The sequence below is a fragment of the Beta vulgaris genome, chromosome 2 (assembly GCF_026745355.1).
Source record: "Beta vulgaris subsp. vulgaris cultivar EL10 chromosome 2, EL10.2, whole genome shotgun sequence".
Taxonomy (NCBI): domain Eukaryota; kingdom Viridiplantae; phylum Streptophyta; class Magnoliopsida; order Caryophyllales; family Amaranthaceae; genus Beta; species Beta vulgaris.
In genome coordinates this window covers 18684598-18705644 of record NC_079203.1, presented here as the reverse complement: position 1 = coordinate 18705644, position 21047 = coordinate 18684598, and the positions used below count along the sequence as shown (strand labels likewise).

Below are 21047 nucleotides of genomic sequence, written 5' to 3'. Positions count from 1 at the left end.
CATCATGCCAAAAGCTTGCAAGCCCATTCCTTTGAGGTATCTATGACGGTGTTCATAGCCTCTTTGGCGCCAGCAATGGTCTCGGCCACCTCAGTACGAAGGGCTTGGTTCTTGACCTTAAGGACGAGGTTCTCTTTGAAAAAATCAGCAGCCATCGTCATGACTGAGTTCCTCTCGTCCGTCAGGACACGTTCCAATGAAGCCCGTTCGTCCAGCATCTCCGTCAACCGAAGAAGGTAGACTTTGATCTGAGACTCTAGCTCGGCAGACCGTTTTTCCAATGCAACCTTGGTCTGCTGATGCAGCACCTCTTGCTGGGCCATAGCAAACTGGGCATGATCAGCAGCCGCCGTCACATCGTGGACGAGCTTCTTATTCTCTTTTCTGAGCTCCTTTGCCCAGTCCTCTGTTATCATGCTGCGAGCAAAAAGCTGAACACATGAAAGGATAAGGCATGTCAGGACGGATGAAAAAAGGAAAAATAAATGTCAAGTATAAAACATAAGCGTCTAGAAAAAGAAAGACGTACCTCGGCAGCAAGCTGAGACATGTAACCTACATGCCCAGACGATGCTCCCCTTAACCCCTTGATATAAGGTTCGGGAAAGCACTTAAACAGCTCCGTCTTGAGCTTCTCACGATCGGACGAAGACATCTTTCCAAAAGCTGGAGAAGATTCATCGTCAGAGAGGCTAGGGGAGCCGTCAACAGCTGGACCCTTCCCTTTATCTGAAAGGTTAGACTCGTCAGTACACCTGATGGGAATAACCACGGTCTGTTTGTTGGACGGACTCATCGGACGCCCGCCAACCCGTAGTGTTCTAACTACGTTGGAATAGTAAGACTCACCAGAGGAACGGGAAGCCGTCCTATACGCAGCCGGCATCTGGCCTACGAGTTGGGCCACAGGCCCAGAAAAGGCGGAACCGTCCACAGCCGTGTCCGGCTGAGAAGATTGTCCAGCATCCTCCAATATGACAACCTCGTCAGGTTGTGAAGGTGTGGGCTGCTCAGCCGGACCAGTATAGGCCACGAGGGCCCGGGAGTCGGCTTCAGCCGGCTCTTCTTTGGCCTCCTCCTTGGCCGGTAGCTCGATGACGACCTTGGGAACCGGCCGTGTGGTCTTCCTCTTCTTAGCAGTAAAGCCCTTGGCCTTTTTTGAGGGAGGAGCCTCACTGGTGCCGGCCGGCCGTTTCTTTGCGGCGGCTTTCTCGGCCAAAGCTTTAGAAGTTGGGGCATTTTTCTGAAAAAGGAAAAGATTAGAATGCACGTCAAGATATCGACCAGGACGGATTGCTCCTCAAATAAGCAACTCGTCCAACAATTCTAGACGGACTGCCCCACGAAGAGGCAAACCGTCCAGGTGTCAACCAGGACGAATTACTCCTCAAATGAGTAACTCGTCCAAAGCTATTCTAGACGGACTGCCCCCCGAAGAGGCAAACCGTCAAGATATCAACCAGGACGGATTGTTATTCCGATGAGTAACTCGTCCTATGCTACTCCAGACGGACTGTTCCCCTAAGAGGCAAGCCGTCAAGAAATCAATCTAGACGAGTTGCTTCTTGAGAAGTTAGCTCGTCCTGTGTTTCTCTGGACGAATTGCCCCATGGGTAGACAAGTCGTCCAGGCAAAAAAAAAAAAAAAAAAAAAAAAAAAAAAAAAAAATTTGTGTATACATATACAATAGCTTACCAGAGTGTCGGCCCTCTTTTCGGCACCTGACTTACTGTACTCCTTCCATAGAGTATCCGCAAATCTGGACGAGCTCATGTCTCCAATCCAAGACTTCCTTAGTTTGCTCCTGGCTGAATCTGCAAAAGGGAATAAAACAAGTGTTGGATGAATGATAAGCAAGTATAGAAATTTTTACTTGGAAGATTCTTAGTTGATATACCTCTGTCCTCGTCCTGCCGTAAGCCGGCAGCGACTAGGAAGTTGTCATGGTAAAACATTTCCTTAAAAGGAATCCAATTGGACGGACCCTTGAAAGAAACATCTTCCATAGTATACTCCGAAACCCGGAAGTACTCCACCATCTCTTCGGCAGAGTTACTCTCCAGTTCCAGGTATGAGGCCATCCGTCCAGTATTTGTGGTTGTCCGGCTAAAATACCGAAGACGGTTTGCCACCGCTTTACTGGGCGCCTGGACAAAGAGGAACTCGCCCTTCCATGAGTGCATCTTGGAAGTCTTATCCCAAGACGTCAAGAATCCTTGACGGTTGCACACGCTCAGCCAGCTTCCTTCAATGGTCCTAGGGACCTTGGCGACGTAGTGAATATGGGTGAAAGCGGCCAGAGAAGGGTCCTTTCCCTTTAAATTGCAGACGGCCAGAAAGGTAAGGATGTTTTGCCAAGAGTTAGGGGCAAGCTGATTATGTCCTATGCCGTAATACTGAAGAAGTTGGCTGATGAAAGGGTGAAGGGGAAAGCGCAGGCCGGCATCTAATGCCAGCCGATAAACTGCAAAATGGCCGGGAGGAGCACTGAAAATAGTGTCCTCTCGGCCGGGAAGGACAAAGTGGTAGCCAGGCATGGGCATAACCACTGAAAAAGGTCTAAGGTCCGAGCCTAATCGTCCCAGCCATGAGTTATCGGCCAGGATGAACCTAGGGTCAGAAAGGGGACCTAGCCGCCGTCTTATTTCAGACGAAGTGGTTGATGGCTCCTCTGAGCCACTAGCAGGGTCAGAAGAGCTAGCCGTCCTCGGCTCATCTGAGATCGTCCTATGTATGGACGGGCTGACCTCTGGGGAGCCCCTGATTTCTGGTTCCTCCTCGGCATGTTCAGGAGAAAGAGTTTGGTAGGCAGGACGAGCGCTTTGGGTCTCTCGTTCTCCTTCGGCTGGAATTCGCCCAGTTGATTCCTCCCTTTCAGAGCTAGAGGCCGGCATGGTTACCCCTCTTCTGATGCGAGCCGTTTGCTTGACGCGCGCCAGATTACCCTGCACAGGTAAAGACTGGGTCGTCTGACTTTGCCGTCCATGGCTAAAGATAAAGAATGCATGCCCGGCCAAGATAGGACCAACTCTAGAAGATGCCGAAGAAGTTAGGCCCTCTGTTCTAGGGTTAGCACCAACCCTTGAGCGGCCGAAATTGTTCGAGGAAGAGGACGAATCCATTTTCTTAAAATATGTGTGCAATCAAGGAAAAGAGTTGAGAATATACCTGTAGAAGAAAGTTCGGACGAATGTTGAAGATGACTTGAAATCTCGGACGAGCAAAACAACAATTGCAAGAGCTTGGACGGGAGTGTTCTTCTCTCTAAAAAGTTCAGTAAAAATTTGCAGAGTCTCTCTCTCTAGAAAATTTTCTCAGCAAAGTTAAAATGATTCCAGGAGCGACTAAGGCACATATTTATAGAGGGGTGAAAATGACCCCCTCATCCGGTAAAAGTAACCGTTGTTCATAGGAGTTGACCTGTGGAGACCGGCAAAATGGCGCCTCTTTTTTGAAAAAGAGAAGAGCAGTTCCAGGTCGGTTAAAAGAGGAAGATTAACCGTCTTGGCGCCCAAAAGATAATAACTCTCTTTTAAGGGGCAAATGTTGTAGCCTAAAAAATAAACGGCTCTGGTACTGACACGTGGCCTCATCTGAGCCCTACATGTGGCATATATGCAGGGGAATAAAAGTACAAAAGGGCCTGAAGGTGACAGGCCTAAAAGTACGTTTCTCTGAAAACGTACTAAAAAGACCTTCTTCTGGCCCCAAAAACTGTACTTAGGCCCAGTAAGTCTGATTTACACCTTTATATGAAAGTGAGGTGTACTGACCAGTTAACAGCTGCCACGTGTCCCAAAACTTTGATTAGCCAATCAGATGCTCCAAATTAGGGTGACATCAAGGCACAGCAGTCATTTCAAACAGTATAAATAGTCCTTGATTTCAGGGTGAAAGGTACGTTTTTCGGAGGATAGTACTGTTACTCTGTCATAAATTCTTCTCTCTCTCTCTCTGTTTTCTCTCTCTAAAAGTTCCTTTACATCCCTGACATCTGACTTAAGCTTCGGAGGGGGAAATACCACCCAAACCTCCAGGGTGGGTCCCTTTTGTGCAGGTTGCTGGTCAGGAGTTTGCTTCGGGATTTGGACCAATCATTGTTGCACAAGTCTCCAATTTCAAGAACTCATCTTTGGGAGTGTGATATACGTTTGCTAGTTTTACACTACATAACACTATCCTAAAGAAATTCAAGATGGATAAGTGCAAAGTTATGTTAACACCACTAGTTGTAGATTAGAAACTTTCTAAAGAAGATGGAGCTGAAAGGGCTAATCCTAGCATTTATAGGGGTATCATTGAGTGCTTGTTATATCTAACATATTCAAGACCTGATCTTATGTTTTCAAGCAAGCCTTTTATCAAGGTTTATGCAAAATCCCAGTCAACTTCTATATCCCACTGCAACGAGAGTTTTAAGGTACCTACAAGGCATCAGAGAATTAGGTGTCTGGTACAAAACAACTAATAATTCAGAATTAGTTGGGTACCATGATAGTGATTGGGGTGGATCTATTGATGATATGAAAAGTATATCAAGTTATGCATTTACTCTAGGAAGTGGAATATTCGCATGACAATCACAAAACCAAGATAATGTTGCACACGCAGCACATCTGAAGCAGAATACATAGTCGCGCGTGCAACTGTGAATCATGCATGTAATTTGGTTAAGGAAAGTGCTCAAAGATATGGGGATCGGAAAGAACAATGTACTCCCACAAAATTACTTTGTGACAGCATGTTACCAATTGCTATTGCAAGGAATACTATATGTCACAAAAGAACTAAACACTTCAAAATCAAGTCTCACTTTGTGAGAGAGTCACAAAGAGAAGGTGAAAAAAATTTAGAGTATTGCCCTACACAAGAGCAACTCGCTGATATATTCACAAAGGCATTAGCAAAACAAAAATTAGAAGGACTAAGACTCAAGCTTGGGATGCCAGAATTAAGTGTCAAGGAAGAGTGTTAAAATCAACACTCACTATATATAGCTATGCTGTTAATTGAATGGTTGATATAGAAAACAATTTTAAACCGTTAGTCAAATTGATAATGTGTTACTATATAATGTAACAAAATATTTTATAAACATATATCAAATAATAACAAAAATACATTTTCTCATATTATTATTATTCCTTGTTTAAACATTTTCCATAATAAAACCATCCATTAATGAGCATTTGAATTAACCACAGGCAAGAGTAAGGACCTCAGAGGATGCCAATCATCACCTGAGTATTTACTTCAATACAGAGATTATATGGATATAGAGAGTGTTATCAAGCCAAAAGAGGTCCATTCCCGAGATCTCAGGCTTCATCTCCAAGGAAGAAATATTTCTATTATATAAGGGAAGGGGGGAGCAATGGTGTCCTCTTTTGAAATGCCTATTTTGCCCCCTTTCCTTACTAAATTACAAAAGGATTGTCAAAATCAAAATCGGCACTCAAAGAAAACTACCGACAATTGATTTTCAACACTCACTCACAAATCACTTAAAGAAGAAACTTTACAAATCACTCATACAATTGAGAAAATCACATTATAAAAAATCACGCAAATCACTCAAATAATCAGGAAACTTTATTAAAACTTAAAATTAACCTAAAACTAATAACCTAGAACGTCAATATATACAAAAACATTTACAAAAATTTACTTACAAATCACTATTCTCAAGAACCATTCACAATTAATGTGGGTCATGATAAAAAATAGAGGTGTATTTGTAGTGAAATCAGAATTTAGAAGTTAGACAAGTAAAAAAATTATTTACTATAGTGTTTCCTATATATAATAAAAAATTTATATATATTTGAACCTATCTTTTTCTATTATATAATAGCGATTAATTATCAAGGTAAAAAGGTTTATGTAAAATATCAATTAAGAATTAAAGTACATCATATCTCTATTATATAAGAGAAGGGGGGAGCTATGGTGTTCCCAAATGAAGAGACTATTACCCCCTTCCCAATCTAAATTACAAATTCACTTACAAATCAAATGGGGCTTCAAACAAAAATACCAAAAATATAATTATAACAATCACTCACAAACTACTACCTATGAAAAAATTACTTGAAATCAAAGTGTCCACTTTCTTTACAATTTATGAAGTATTGTACTTAATTCAAAAATCAACTAAAAAATTATAATATTAGAAATGATAAATAAATTCAATAAAATTTCTATTTTGTTCATATAATTTAACTTTGAAAAGTAAAAAAAAAAATTAAAAAATGGTGAGAGACTTAAGTGACAGAGGACTAAACCAATCAAATTTTGCAACTAAAAACAATTATATTTCGTATGTTTAATGTTAAATTTTTAACTCTTATGCCGAAAAAAATCGAGTTTCTGTTTCGAAAACAAATTCAAGCACGCATCGCGTGCAAAAAATTCTAGTACTCATAGTGATAAGCTTCAGCTCCAAATCATAATGAAACTAGATAAATTAAGGAGAATAGTTTTGACTGAAGAACCCGCGCAAAACCATCAAAACCTTGCGGGCTAGGACAAAAAGATGACAATTATCTATCGTCCGATTCACCTAGGAATGTTGCAAATTTTATCAGAGTCACTGCCCAATTATTGATTTCCTGTAGTGTGTATGTATGGGTGCAAAGATATTCTAAAATAGGGGGGAGGTACCTAAAATCTTCACTATTGCACATTAAAAGTCAAAAAAAACAAAACCTGAACCCTTTTTATTATAGGAAGAGGTGAATAATTCAATCTAGTAGATAACTTGTAGACAGGATACATACATATATATATGTATAAAATATAGGTCCAAGTTCATTAGATTATGAATATGTGTATTATCTATACAAATATATTAAAAGGTTTTCCTATCAATGGAATAGTGTCACGTGACACTCTTCTCAAATTTCTAATATACATGTTTATGATTTCATTAAAAATATTAACAATGTTTAGTAACTAGGAGCGCTTATCGAACGAGCCGAGTCCGAATAGCACTGGGCTCCGCTCGAGCTCGTTTAACTTTTCATGGATCCGGCTTGGCTCGTGAGTTCACCGAGCTTGGGGGCGCCGAGCTCGTGATTAGAATTTGCGGCTTAAGTTCGGCTCGTGAGCTCGTTTAGGCTAAGCTCGTGAGCTCTTGTAGGCTCGACTCGTGAGCTCGATTAGGCTCGTGAGTTCGTTTAGGCTCGGCTCTTCTCTATCTTTTTTGTTTTCTTTTTCTTTTTAATTGTTTTTGCCTTTTCTTTTTATCTTTCTTCTATTATATACCTTGGTTAATTTCATAAAAGAAATACTTAATATAACTTTTAATATATATAAATAATTTTTTAATATATAACTAATTTTTCAATATAAAATATTTTAAATTTTAAAATTTTTTTAGTATTAAATAATAATCGAGCTGTTCACGAGCTTTACGAGTCGGCTCGGCTCGTTCAAGTCTCGAGCCGAGCTTCGACCGAGCCGAACCCGAGCTGCTCGCGAGCTTGTCTGGCTCATTATCACCCCTAGTAGTAACTAGGATTTGAACACGTGACTTTTGAAATGAAATGTGAGAGATTAACCACTAATCGAGTACAATTTAATTATTTGATGTTTCAAAGTAAAACATAATAAGATCTTATAATTATACGTAATTATAAAGAAATAGACAAGTTTTTTTATCTCTAACACCTTGAACTGACTTGGGGCATAATCTGGGTAAAAATACTAAAAACGGTTGATAATGAAAATATTACAATAACTGTTGATGTAAAACCTTGAACTCGTGACCTCAATCAGCGTATGACTTTGGTTATTGGAAGTTAACGACAATTACATCATCAGTAGCACTAAGAAGATACGTAGAAGATCAATTTGTTAAAAGAAAATCTTTAGGAATTTGAAGATCAATCTTCACAAACTGAATAATTGATAAAAAAAAGTCACAACAATCATAGATCTTAGGTGAAAGACTGAAACTATATAGTCAATAATCAATTTTTAAATAATTGTTTCCTTGACAATTGCAGCACTTGCACCTGCCCTTTTTTTTTTTTATTTTTGCTCCCCCTTCATCGCATTATCTTTTGCTGATTCCAGTACACATGCGACACTTGTTGTTTTTCCTCTGTTGGTTGATTAATGCATTTAGCAGCCTAAATGGAGATGCCCCATCAATGCTGCTACGAATACATCGCTCTATATTGAAGAAGATCAGAACCATATAAGTTATAGGATTACCAAGGATGTCTTGGCCTAGTGGTTAAGATTGAGGTACTGTGAACGATAGGTCACAGGTTCGAATCCCCCCTCCCCCTTCTTTGTACTTTGTACCGCCTTCGTGGCTCATATGAATCAAAAAAAAAATATAAGTTATAGGATTGGAACACCTAGGGGTCATAAACTGATAATGAGCCTGACAAGCTTGTGAGTAACTCGGGCTCGGTTCGGTCAAAGCTCGGCACGTTGAAGCTCGACTTGAACTCGGGCTCGGCTTGAGAGTTAAACGAGTTGAGCTGAGCTAGGCAAATCTCGGCTCGTAAAGCTCGTGAACAGCTCGATTATTATTTTATACTAAAAAAAATTATATTAAAAAAATATTTTACATTAAAAAAAATTTAATACAAATTTATATTTTAATTTAGATTACAAATTATATATTTTAATTTGTGATCCAACTTCACCTCTATTCCACTAGGCACTAAAGTCCCACATTGGTTAAGAAAACAAGGATCAACCTTATTTTCTTGGAAAAATTCCTCAGGTACCCTTGAGATTTGGCGTAATTCCCAAATTACCCCCCACATTTGGGGAATTCCTCAAATACCCCTGAGGTTTGTGTTTGTGCTCAAGATACCCTTACTATGGATGGAAACCTAACGCCGTTAGGTTTCCTCTCCTTCTCCCTAATTTTCTTTTTCTCTCTCCACCCATCAAACTCCATTGATGAACATGGAAGCTTTCTCTCTCCTCCCAACCCACTCTAAAGCCCTAACCACCCAACCCCCACCACCTCCCCTTCCCCCCACCCTCCCTAACCCCCGCATCCCCCCCACCCCTGTCAGCCGCAACCCCCATTTTCGCAATCTCTCTTCTCCTCTGTTTTTTTCCAAATCCCAAATCTCCGACTGAAGAAGATCGATTTCGCCACTGCTCATTAACCAAACTGAACTGGGCATCGATTTCGACTAGGTGGGGAAGGGTGGGGTCAATTTTGACAGGGTTATGGGCGTTAATTTGGACGGGGTAGGGTAGGGGAAGGGTGGGGTTCTCGCGACGGGGAAGGGGAGGGGCGCAGGCTGCGGGGGTGGGGGGGAGGGGGGCTGCGGGAGTAGGGGAGGGGTGGGGGGAAGGGGAGGTGGTGGGGGTGGGGGGAAGGGGAGGTGGTGGGGGTTGGGTGGTTAGGGCTTTAGAGTGGGGTGGGAGGAGAGAGGAAGCTTCCATTTTCATCAATAGAGGATGATGGGTGGAGAGAGAAAAAGAAAATTGGGGAGAAGGAGAGGAAAACCTAACGGTGTTAGGTTTCCATCCATAGTAAGGGTATTTTGAGCACAAACACAAACCTTAGGGGTATCTGAGGAATTTCCCAAATGTGGGGGGTAATTTGGGAATTACGCCAAACCTCAAGGGTACCTGAGGAATTTTCCCTATTTCCTTTATAAATAGCTACTACTCGTTTGTTCAACTTAAAGTTTAATTTTGTATCCCCTTGGTTGGAAAACAAAAACTATACTTTATGTTTTTCACAAAGGGAATGAAGTATATTTTTAAATATTTGATTGATTAATACTTAAAATATTTGGTAATTGTTTATTTAAATGCACTTGAGAGTGTTAATGGTACAAATATGAATTTTTTTTTTCATAAAACATGAAGTCCCACATTGAAATTTAAACAATGCTAGGAGGGATTACAAGTTATAAAAGCATATGTAGGATGAGTTTGTTTATCTTAAACAAAACATGGAGTCTTACATTGAAATCTTAGCTAGGCAAACCATGTTATAAAACCATGGGTATAATGAGTTTTTTTTCTCTAACAAAACATGAGTCCCACGTTAGAATTTTAGCCACGCTAAGAGAGATTCCAAGTTATAAAAGCATATGTAGAATGAATTTGTTTATCATAAACAAAACATGGAATCCCACGTTGAAAACTTAGCAATACTAAGAGGGAAACCAAGTTATAAAACATGGGTATAATGAGTTTGTTTTTCTTTGACAAACCATGGAATCCTACATTGAAATATTAGCAATGCTAAGAGGGAAACCAAGTTATAAAACATGGGTATAATGAGTTTGTTTTCCTTTAACAAACCATGGAATCCCACATTGAAATCTTAGCAATGCTAAGAGGGAAACCAAGTTATAAAAGCATATGATGGATGAGTGAACAAGCTTATCTACTTTGTACTTTGCCTATACGATTGGGCTTACCACCTAAGTATTGCTTTAGAATTGACGTGGGCCTACACGGTTGGGCTTCGAGCTTGAACGAGCTTACTAGTCGAGCTTAAACGAGCTCACGAGCCGAGCTTGAGCCAAGCCTAAATGAGCTCACGAGCCGAGCCTAAACAAGCTCACGAGCCGAGCTCGAGCCGCAAATTCTAATCACAAGCTCGGCTCCCCCAAGCTCGGCGAGCTCACGAGCGGAGCCGAACCCGTGAAAAGCTAAACGAGCTCGAGCCGAGCCCAGTACTATTCGGGCTCGGCTCGCTCGATAAGCACCCCTAGGTACAACTGATTGAGATTCCATAAACAAACCCACATGTGAAAGTGTGATCCCACAACGAACAAATTGTAAACGTGAGGTGTGTTGCGCTAAGTTTGGTGTTAACTTTATAAGGCAAAAAATCTACTTCCCTTGTCTGTGGAACTTCATTGATCTTGTGAAGTTGACTTCCCTTTTCCCATGGTTAGCGCTGAACGCGGCCCGGAGTCCCACACCCATTTAATACAACTACTTTCTCTTGTGCGAGTTAAATCAAATTGAAGTATTGTATTTCTAAAGTTATCAATACTATCATATGTTTAGTGGTGTTAAAACAGGTTCTCAAACAGGTTTTGGATATACCTACGGCGAACCAAGTCAGACTCGGACAGGTCAGGATTTTGATTGTCAGTGCCCCGGGTCATGATTGGTCAGGTTTTGTTCAACTGGGTCGAACACATTTGAATCATTCGATTCCCGGGTGCCGGACAGGTCTGAGTGTTCCATTTACAAGTCGATCCATTTTCGGTTATATGATCGCCTGTTGACATTTTTTTGCCGGGTTTGCGTAGGTCATATTTAGGTTTCATGTACGGTTGAGTTAAGCAAATGTACTCGGGTTGAAATAGTAATGACCTTAGTTCGATCATTGTGAAACATCGGGTCCATTCGCTATTGAACGTCAATTCAACTTCGAGTAACTCCTAATCGGGCCACCTCGATTTTGTTATTTATTTTGTAAATGAATCATACTAATAAAAGTATTAAGATCGATATATATATTTGTGTGTGCGATAAATATATGGATGATAACGAAAAACCAATCAAAACACTATATTGATTATCGTATGTGTGTGGACGATAAATATATGAATGACAACGAAAAACCAATAAAAACACTATATTGATTACCGTGATGTTTAGTATATTCTCTTAGACAACTTTTATTTGGAATAATCAACTGCGTCAAACCACTCTAATGAGTAAAGGAGTAGAACGACTCTTCATATGTTTTAATATTATATATTATAACTAACGACAATAATAACGAGTACACGATCAATTCCAAACTTTATATAAATGATTTATTATTATAAGTATTATATGATTGATATATAAGTTTATAAATAGCTATGACAATAATGAGAATAATAATATAATCATGAATCATGCATTCATATGTTTACAACGATGGTTCATATGAGGCCTAAGTGATTATAACTAGGGTTCATATGTTGCACAATAATAATAATAATAATAATAAATTATACCCCGAAATCATTATCCCTTATAAAATAAAGCTAACCATAACTTATTAAAATAAGTTAATTGTTAACAAGTAACAACCATAAGTTAAGTAAAATAGTTAACAAGTAGTACCTTGTTAACAACCATATAGTTTAATACTAGTATAAGATGAACAACCATAACACTCCCTTATCTTTATATATAAGTTATAAGATTATTTAAGTTAATTATTTTTATGTTATACTATAATTTGATATTAGTATAGTGTTTGTGGTCTTTTCTTAACTTTGTATATATATGTAAACGAATCATAATAACAATATAAATACTAATAGTAATAGTAGCAACAATGCTAATAATAGCAATAACAAACATAACACGTTATAAATGTATTGTAATTGTAAAACTACATTAATTATAAATTAGTACACAACTTTTGATATGTTATGATATTATAACAAATGACAATCATATATTTACAACGATTCATATAAGGCCTAACCGCCAAAGTGCTTATAACGAGAGTTAATATATTGTACAATGATAACCACAACAAGAATGTCAGCATTTAGCGTCCGCAAAAATCAGACGCTAAAAACACGGAATCGGACGCTAAATATATTAGCGTCCGCCAACGAACGCTAAACGGCTGATGCAAAACCCTTGGTCGCTAATTCTTAGATTAGCGTCCGCTTAGTGGACGCTAAAAATTTAGCGTCCGAATGTTCTAATTTAGCATCCGACTTTAAAGTCGGATGCTAATTAGCGTCCGAATTTAGAGTCGGATGCTAATTAGCGTCCGACATTAAAGTCGGATGCTAAATTAGAAAATTCAGACGGTAATTCTCTTTTTTTTTTTCAAATGTAATGTTCAGGCTTGTATTTGTATGGTGCAATGTTGAGACTTTTCTGTAGCCACTTTTCCTTGATTATTGTGTTGGTTGTCACTATCAAATATAATAATGCAAATTTAGAGAAAAAATTATAATTATTATTATATGTAATAAAAGTAATTACAATATTTACTAGAAAAATAGCCTTTAGGAGCTAAATGGTTATGCTGGAAACATTTCTCGATGTGTAAATCTTCAACAAGCCAAGTTGATTGGGCTAAAAAGCCATGACTGTCATATTTTAATGCAACAAATCCTTCCTATTGCGTTACGAGGGCTTCTCTCAAAGGATGTAGTAGGAGTTTTATCTGATTTATGTGGCTATTTTAGAGAAGTATGTAGTAAGAATGTACGTGTGGATGACCTTAAACAACTTGAGAAACAAATACCTGTCATCATGTGCCACCTCGAGATGATATTTCCACCTAGTTTCTTTACTGTGATGGCGCATTTAGTTGTTCATCTAGCAACCCAAACTAAGCTTGCAGGACCAGTGATGTTTAGGTGGATGTATTTTATTGAAAGATATCTTGGATCATTAAAGTCCCATGTGCGTAACAAGGCTCATCCTGAGGCTTCCATTGCCGAAGCGATCTCGGCTCTTGAATTTGCCAATTTTTGTTCACGTTACCTTCAAGGATTCAACTCTAGATTAAGTAAACTTTTGGGAATATCTGATGATGTTGCACAAGTAGAGTCTTCAGTTATTCCAGGAGAGTTTTCATTCTTCTCACAAGTTGGAAAGCCTCTTGGGAAGCGTATGACACGCACTATTACCCAAATGAGCAAGATACAAGCACATCGTTACGTGCTATTCAATTGTTCAGAAGTCGCTGAATATCTCAAGTTAGTATCTTAATATCTTTTGAATTTTATGTAACATGCTACTTAATGACCTACTAATAATTCTATCCTAACATATAATTATGTATGTAGAGAACATGCTTCAGAACTTAAGAGACGTAGTCGTCCAAGACGCTTATCATTGAAAGATATTGAGCGTTTACAACATGAATCCTTTCATGATTGGTTTAAGCAACATGTAAGCATCATAATTAAGACTTCTTTTAATTTATTCATTACATTGATAATTAATGGTACTACATTTGGAATAGGTGGATAAATTGGAGAGAACAAACGGCATAGGTTTTCTGAGAGAAGAAATACGCATGCTCGCAAGAGGTCCACTTGATGTTGTCACAAAATACCAAGGATACAATGTCAACGGTTTTACTTATAGAGCCAAATGTTATGACAAGTGTACTCAAAATAGTGGTGTCGTTGTAATTGCAAAGACATCAAGTTATGCGAGTGCAAATGATAGGAATCCAATTTTGGGAGATGTTGCATACTATGGGCAAATAGTAGATGTCATCGAATTGAAATACTTAGGAGGGTATTCAACGATATTATTTAAATGTAACTGGTTTGATGCTACCATTGGAAGGGGAGTAAAAAAGGACAACTCTGGTTATACACTTGTCAATACCTCTCGCTTGACACACACGGGGAAAAGATTAGAAGATGAGCCGTATATTTTTGCAACACAAGCGGAACAAGTATTCTATATACAAGATCATGTTGATGCAGATTGGTCAGTTGCTATAAAGATGAAGCCCAAGGATGTGTATAACTTAGGTGAAGAGGATATGCAGGAAGATTGTGAGACAAATCCATACCATGTTTCTTTTTTGAATATCATACCTAGTGATGATGATGGGAATACTAGATGGGTTAGGACGGGTGTGGAAGGAATTGAGGTTGATGATGAGTAGTTTTAAATAATTATATTGATTGTATGGATATATTTATTTAATTTGGTTATAGTTTTCTAGTTTCTAGGACATTATGATGAAAACTATTTATTATCTAGGTTATGTGCATTTTAGTTGTTTGTTTTATGACACTGTTATATGTTGATAATCTAATTTTTATTGTTAGTGTTATGTCATTATTTTGTATTTTTGTTTGTTTCTGTCATTATCTTGTATTTTTGTTTATAGGTAAATGGCTACTCACAAGAGTAATAAGAGGTTGCGAAGGACTGCGGTTAATACAACTATGAATGAAACAAGTGGTAGAAGTGTAGTGCAACCAAACAATTTAGAGTCAAATAACTCAAGAATTAGGGATGAGATTCAGCAGCATCAAAGTGTTTCTTCTGCCCAAAATCAAGGAAATATTGAAGGGTCTACATCTCATGATCAACCTGAAGAACATCGAGTTTATGATTATATTGTGCAAGGTTTTTAACTATCTCTAAGTTAATTCTTGTGATGTTTTTTAACTAGTAATGTTCTAAGTGATTGAATTTCTTCCTCGCTTTTGTAGTCTAATTAAGGAGCTCCGCTCCCTAGTTTACTCTTGCATCCCCATTTCCCAGCAGAGTTGTGCTCGAAGGGATAAAATGTAGACAAAATCACTAGTGTTAAATTAAAGCCAGAACAACTCTATTCTTTCTTGACTGTGATGCCTTCGTATAATGGAATTAGTGGGTATGAAGAAGTTGGGAAATATTAAGTAATGTAAATATGGTATATCAACTTGCAATGCCTTGTAGATTCCAGACATTTTTTAATTAATGGCCTCATGGGTCGTATTTTGAGGATGTGAGAACAATCAAAACATGCACTTCATGTGGTTGGTTTAGTGGAATGCTTCAAAAAGAAAGTTCTTGGTTAACTTTCAAGTAATGTGTAAAAGAACTGCCATTTGTATAATATCATAGATATCTATGATATGTGTGCTGAAGTTTAATAATTTAGTGCTTTACAAATGAACCACTCCTTTCCATAATCTCTCTCCTTCTCTCTCTCCCTCTCTCTCACCCCCCCTCCCTAGTTCTCTTTCTATTCAGAGTATTGCTTTTTAGTTATTCAGAGTATTTAAAGTATAGATATCTATGTTGCACTTTTAATGAAAACAGATTCCAATGGAAATAGAAAGCGTGGAAAAACTGTGTTAGCAGATATATGGAATCTACCTATAGGCCATCAAATTGTTGTTGATGTCAATAAGGAGATGCAACCTGTAGGAGAAGAAGGGGGGGTACTTGGTGCTTTTTTAGGGACAATTGCAAAAAATGGGGATCTTTGCTCTCTAAGCTATACAAGATGGGATCATCTGAAAAAAGGCTGCAATAAGAACAATGAAAAGATGATATTGAAGGAAGTCGAGGTAATCAAAATTACAATATCAATTTTTATATTTTTACTTATCGAAAGATTAAACATTAATTATTGTTTCAAACTCCCTTATATACTAGTATCCTTTTTACTCGTGTATTTTTCAGGCACGATTTCTTTATCCAAAAGCTAGTGAGTATTGGATATTGAAATCAGTTGGATTTAAATGGAAGGATTACAAGTGTTACTTGAAAGGAAAATATTATAATGACGATGAAGACATTACCATTTTGCATAATCGGTGTCCAACGGATGTAGATAATAATCAGTGGATTAGCCTTGTTAATTTCTGGAGATCCGATGAGGGACAGGTGCGTTTATTTGTGTTCATTTATTTAAAGTGTTGAATATTATTTTGTGAATTGGGAACCATGACATGTACATTCTTATGCATGTTGATTTTTACAGAAGAGAAGCAAACGGGAAAAGAATCACTTGCAAAGGCTAAAGCAAAGCCAATCTCTACAACTGGTACAAAGAGTCATGCTCGAGTTCGTGAAGAATTGGTACAGTTTTGGTTTATTTTTTATTTGAGTACATATTTATTCTTCCATTCCTACCATATTCTAACATTTTATCCTAATTTGGTATATTTTAAAGAAACAAAAGCTGAATAGGAGTCCAACAAGAACTGAACTTTATTTAGAGTGTCACCAACATGAAAATGAAGCAGAAATAACGGTGCGTGTCTATGATCTTAAATGTGACTTATAATTTGCATATCAATATCAATTAATCTTATGTTGACGAGTTATTTTTATTCATTAAGTTTGTTGTCTATTTGATTTGTAGAATCAAATTAAGAACATTGTTGCTGAACAAGGGGATCAATCAGTTAACTTAGATAATGATCCTGTTTCAAAGGTATTGGGCAAGGATAAATATGGTCGCGTTCGTGGTTTAGGATTGTTAGGTGTTAAGCCATCAAATTTTGTAGAACCTTCTGTTCCTTCCTATTGTAAAGGCCTAAAGATGTCCTCTAAAGATGAAGGAGCAATATTGTATTATCTACGCGAACTAAGGAGGTGTGTTAAAAATCAGGGGGCAACAATATTGAAGCTGAGAAGGAAGCTCCAAGAGCATTTAGGTTCAGACTTTGATGATTCTGAATTTGATGACTTAAGTGATGACTTAACTGAATCTGGTTCAGATGGTACTGATTCAAACCAAGAAGAAGATTTTGACATCCCTACTATTGATAAGGTACGATCAAACCTTCTTTTTCTAATGCAATTACCAATGTAGGATTGTATAGAGGTACAATTGAAGTCATTTACATTGTTAAAGAATGATGGTACTCCTATGGTGAAATAGGAAACAAAAAATCCTTGTTTGTTGTGTAAATGTGGGTAATTGAGTTGAAATTATGTTTATGTCAATGCTGGGATTCATATTCTTAGTGCACAGGTTTGGAAAACAACTTTGAGTTGTTTGGGTTAACCACTTTTATGGGGATGCGTTGTCGAAATTTCTGCAAAATATGCACTTTTACGAGGATATGCTACCCAAACTTTTGCAAAAATACTCATGCATGCAAATTTGTCATATGATTCATAAATGTTCTATGCTAATCGTTTGTTTTATGCTTGTTGGATGTAGGCTGTTAATAAAGCTTCATCTTCCGGAAATGACAACTCTCATTAATTATTTAATTCGCTAGTTGAATTTTTGTCGAAAGGTAACATTCCTAGTAGATCTTTTTTATTGTTTGTTAAACTAGTATGTTGCATGTTTGTGGCCTTTTTTTTAATTACTTTTGTGGACATTTTTTTTTGCCCCTCAGATTAATTTTGGATGCACCAAAACGAAAAAGTGAATGTTGAAGATTTGAGGACATTGGAACTTCGTTTGGGCACAAGAATGAAGATATATTAAGTTTTGTTATTATTTAGTTGGATTATAAATTTTAACATTTGTTGTTCTACATACATTAGGTTGTGCCTTGAGTTTGTCAAAATGAGTTATACTTTTTGGTTATTTTTAGTTTGAAGATTTTATATAGAGTATTAAACGATTAATTTTTTTCATTAATCAATATATTATATTTTGGTTCACTTGCAAATGTTAAACCAATTTGTAATTTTAGCATTGAGATCATAAATTAACTCTAGCGGCACTTTAAAAGTACGGAAAGGATTATACGACGCTTTTAGTGGGTCTCCATAGCTAAAGAAAATAGTAAATTGTATCAGATCTTGTTCAACGCTTTAGGAGCGTAGCTACCTTATTACAACGCTAATAAAGTGTCCCAGGAGCGTTCTTAAAAGCGTTTCGAACTAGCGACGCATTTATCCTAGCTATACCGACGCAGAAATAAAGCGTAGCTACAGGGTGTAGCGACACAGGCAAGAGGAGCACTTCTTAGTGCGCTTGTAAAAGTGCTGGCGACGCTTTATAGCGTTGCAGTAGGCTATTTTGGTGCGTTGCTAAAAGTCAATTCCATACTAGTGAATATAAATAGAAATGATAAATCAAAATTTGTGAATAATTTACAACCTTACTTAAATAAACAATAACAAAAAATCTATCTAATACATTAGAAAGAAATCATTTCTTCTTCAATATACAAATCTTCAATCTTCAACTTTTCCAAAGGCATCCTATCAAACTCAAACAAACCTACAAAAGAAAAAAAAATCACAATTAGAAACAGAAAAAAATAAAAAAAAAATCAAAGAAAATCAAAAATCTATATCAAATAATATTAAGAAAAATTGATAAGAATAATCCCACCTTTGGGTGATCTTCTATAAACAGTCCCACCATTTATTAATCTCAAAATAAACCATAGCCGACTATACTTATTCCTCTCCACCACCTCCTGTTCAAAGTGTTAACACAAATTTCACCATTATTTGCAATGTTTGGATGGAAAATCTTAGCAAGGAAATAGTCTGCCATCAATATAAACAATCTTAGTAAGGAAAATCTTATGAAAACTACAAACTCTCTCTCATTGAAAGAAATGATGTACATAATTGAATCCAACTGATAGAAAAGAAGCATCAGTCAATATAACCAGTTTCACCATGGTATTCGGAAGAAAAAACCAGTGGCGAACTTCACAGCTAACCCAAATCACATAATTCCAGCTATTTCTTATATCAAACTTAACTATAGTGTTATGTTGACATATTCTCCTTGATCATCCATCAAGAATGAGTTAGGAATACGAGAGCGATGGTCTGAAAAATCAGATCTCTAAATGAATATAAATACTCTTACTTATTCAAATGGTTAAGCCAAAGTAATACAAAATATGGTAAATCATTCTGTAAATAGCGAGAGAATGAACAAGAATACTTAACATATCATATAAATAACAATTAGAAACAAGGTACCAATTTCGAATGTAGCTCAATACACAGGTAGTGAATGCACGAAGGAGATGTCAGAAACAGATAACCGCACAAAGTATAAGATATTCCTACCACATCTAACATTTCCAGCAACGATACCTCAATGCTTTGCACGAGAGTAATGGTTGGATTTCTTTTACCACTAAAGACAACTAATGCTTGTCTCACAGGAAGCCTGTGAGAAGCTTTCTTTTCAGCATGGTGACTGAGGGAGATGCTGTCCATAGCACAAAAATCATCGTCCTAAACAATTTTAAACTTGCATGAGTTAATTATATAGAATAAATTTATATGGAACGAAGAGCGAAGGGAAAAAGAGGAAGAGTAGTAACTCGAAAGAGCTCTGATGTTAAAAACACAAACTGACCTTATTTGATTCTTCTTTGTATTGGGGTACAAGAACTTCTGTGGGAGCTGGTCTTCCCTTAAAACGGGATTCTTGGATATGTCATCTCTTCCACCTTGGGGTAAAGGTAGTGAAAACTGCAAGAGATGAAGAGTTAGCCAAATGTGTATTGTGCAGAATGCTTGACAAGACACAAATAAAGATTCCATCACAGTCACACATATTGAACTTTTCTATAGATTCAAACAGCGGAGGATCTATGGCTGCAAAGTCCGTATTGCACAAATGCAGACAAAGAGAAAGGAGTACTTGGGAAGTAGAACAAAAGCAACATTTTGCAGTTGGAGATTGTAATAATTCCCGGTTTTCATTAGTTGCAACGTTTTGACTTTTATGTTTGCCAATGTAGAACCTTTGACCATTAGCATCTTTTTTTTTTTTTTTTTAACGAGACCATTAACATCTTTAGTTCTCCGTTGGTGAAAATTACAGAAAGTTAAAGCGTTCCAGCTTAGTAATAATGAGATAGTGTTAATCAACAAATAATGGTCACAACAATTATGTACTTGCAAGAATAAAAACATAGCCAACAATAAATATAACAATAGTTTATGTAAATGATGGTAAACATAACAATCATAAGTCATTAAGTTAACAAGTACTTACTAGTTAGTAACATGTTAGTAACCATATGTTAACTTAACATTTAGTCAGTTACTCACTTAGAACTCTACCAACTTAGTAACTCACTAACTTGTTCCACGATAATTAAAACAAGTTGTTACTAGATAAGATAATGAATATATCAATGTAGATTATAAGCAAGCTAATTCGAGAACAATACAATATTTTATCTAATTGTCTTCATGTGAAATGCATTTCGAAACTAAAAACATGTATTTGGATTGAAACAAGTTGTTATTTGACAACAAACGTATCATTGTATGTCGATAACCTACATCAATGTAACACTACATATAAGTTTATTTAAGTAAATATAATTATACTATTACTTAATTGAGTAATAGATTGATAGTTGTATAAGTAATGCTATAAAATGTCTAACTAAAATTTAGAAACTCAATTCATAACTCTAGTTAAATAATACTTACATACTAATCATATTAATTTCAATAAAAATAAACAAAATTTCAAATTAATAAAATAATTGACTAATTATTAAACTTAGAAGTTACTAAACCAAGACAAGAATTAGTAAGATTATAAAAAATATAAGATTGTCAATCAAGTGATAAGTCATCAATCCATGTGTTAGATCATTCACTTTTCCTATTGGCCAAAGATGAATATCATGGATCATGAATTA

General features: G+C 37.0%; 2 protein-coding genes and 2 long non-coding RNA genes across 4 annotated transcripts; 2 read left to right on the top strand and 2 right to left on the bottom strand.

Moving 5' to 3' along the window:
• Window positions 1-2: 2 nt before the first annotated feature.
• LOC125494732 (uncharacterized) lies at window positions 3-3245 on the bottom strand. The gene is made up of 5 exons (XM_048638481.2): window positions 1898-3245; window positions 1696-1814; window positions 850-1243; window positions 530-729; window positions 3-431 (listed from the first exon to the last, which is right to left on the bottom strand). Exons 1-5 carry the CDS (start codon window positions 3120-3122, stop codon window positions 3-5), a joined length of 2367 nt encoding a protein of 788 aa, XP_048494438.2. The 5' UTR covers window positions 3123-3245.
• Window positions 3246-14784: 11539 nt separating this feature from the next.
• On the top strand, window positions 14785-16066 carry LOC130589404 (uncharacterized). Its single transcript, XM_057392901.1, has 3 exons — window positions 14785-15075; window positions 15757-16007; window positions 16055-16066. The coding sequence occupies exons 1-3, from the start codon at window positions 14838-14840 to the stop codon at window positions 16064-16066; spliced, it is 501 nt and encodes a 166-aa protein (XP_057248884.1). The 5' UTR covers window positions 14785-14837.
• A 31-nt stretch (window positions 16067-16097) lies between these two features.
• On the top strand, window positions 16098-18069 carry LOC104897261 (uncharacterized). Its single transcript, XR_008967971.1, has 6 exons — window positions 16098-16326; window positions 16424-16521; window positions 16616-16696; window positions 16808-17218; window positions 17615-17693; window positions 17799-18069. It is a non-coding gene; the product is annotated as an uncharacterized LOC104897261 (long non-coding RNA).
• Window positions 18070-18471: 402 nt separating this feature from the next.
• On the bottom strand, window positions 18472-20306 carry LOC104894260 (uncharacterized). The gene is made up of 3 exons (XR_008967972.1): window positions 19742-20306; window positions 18749-19617; window positions 18472-18634 (listed from the first exon to the last, which is right to left on the bottom strand). It is a non-coding gene; the product is annotated as an uncharacterized LOC104894260 (long non-coding RNA).
• Window positions 20307-21047: the final 741 nt, after the last annotated feature.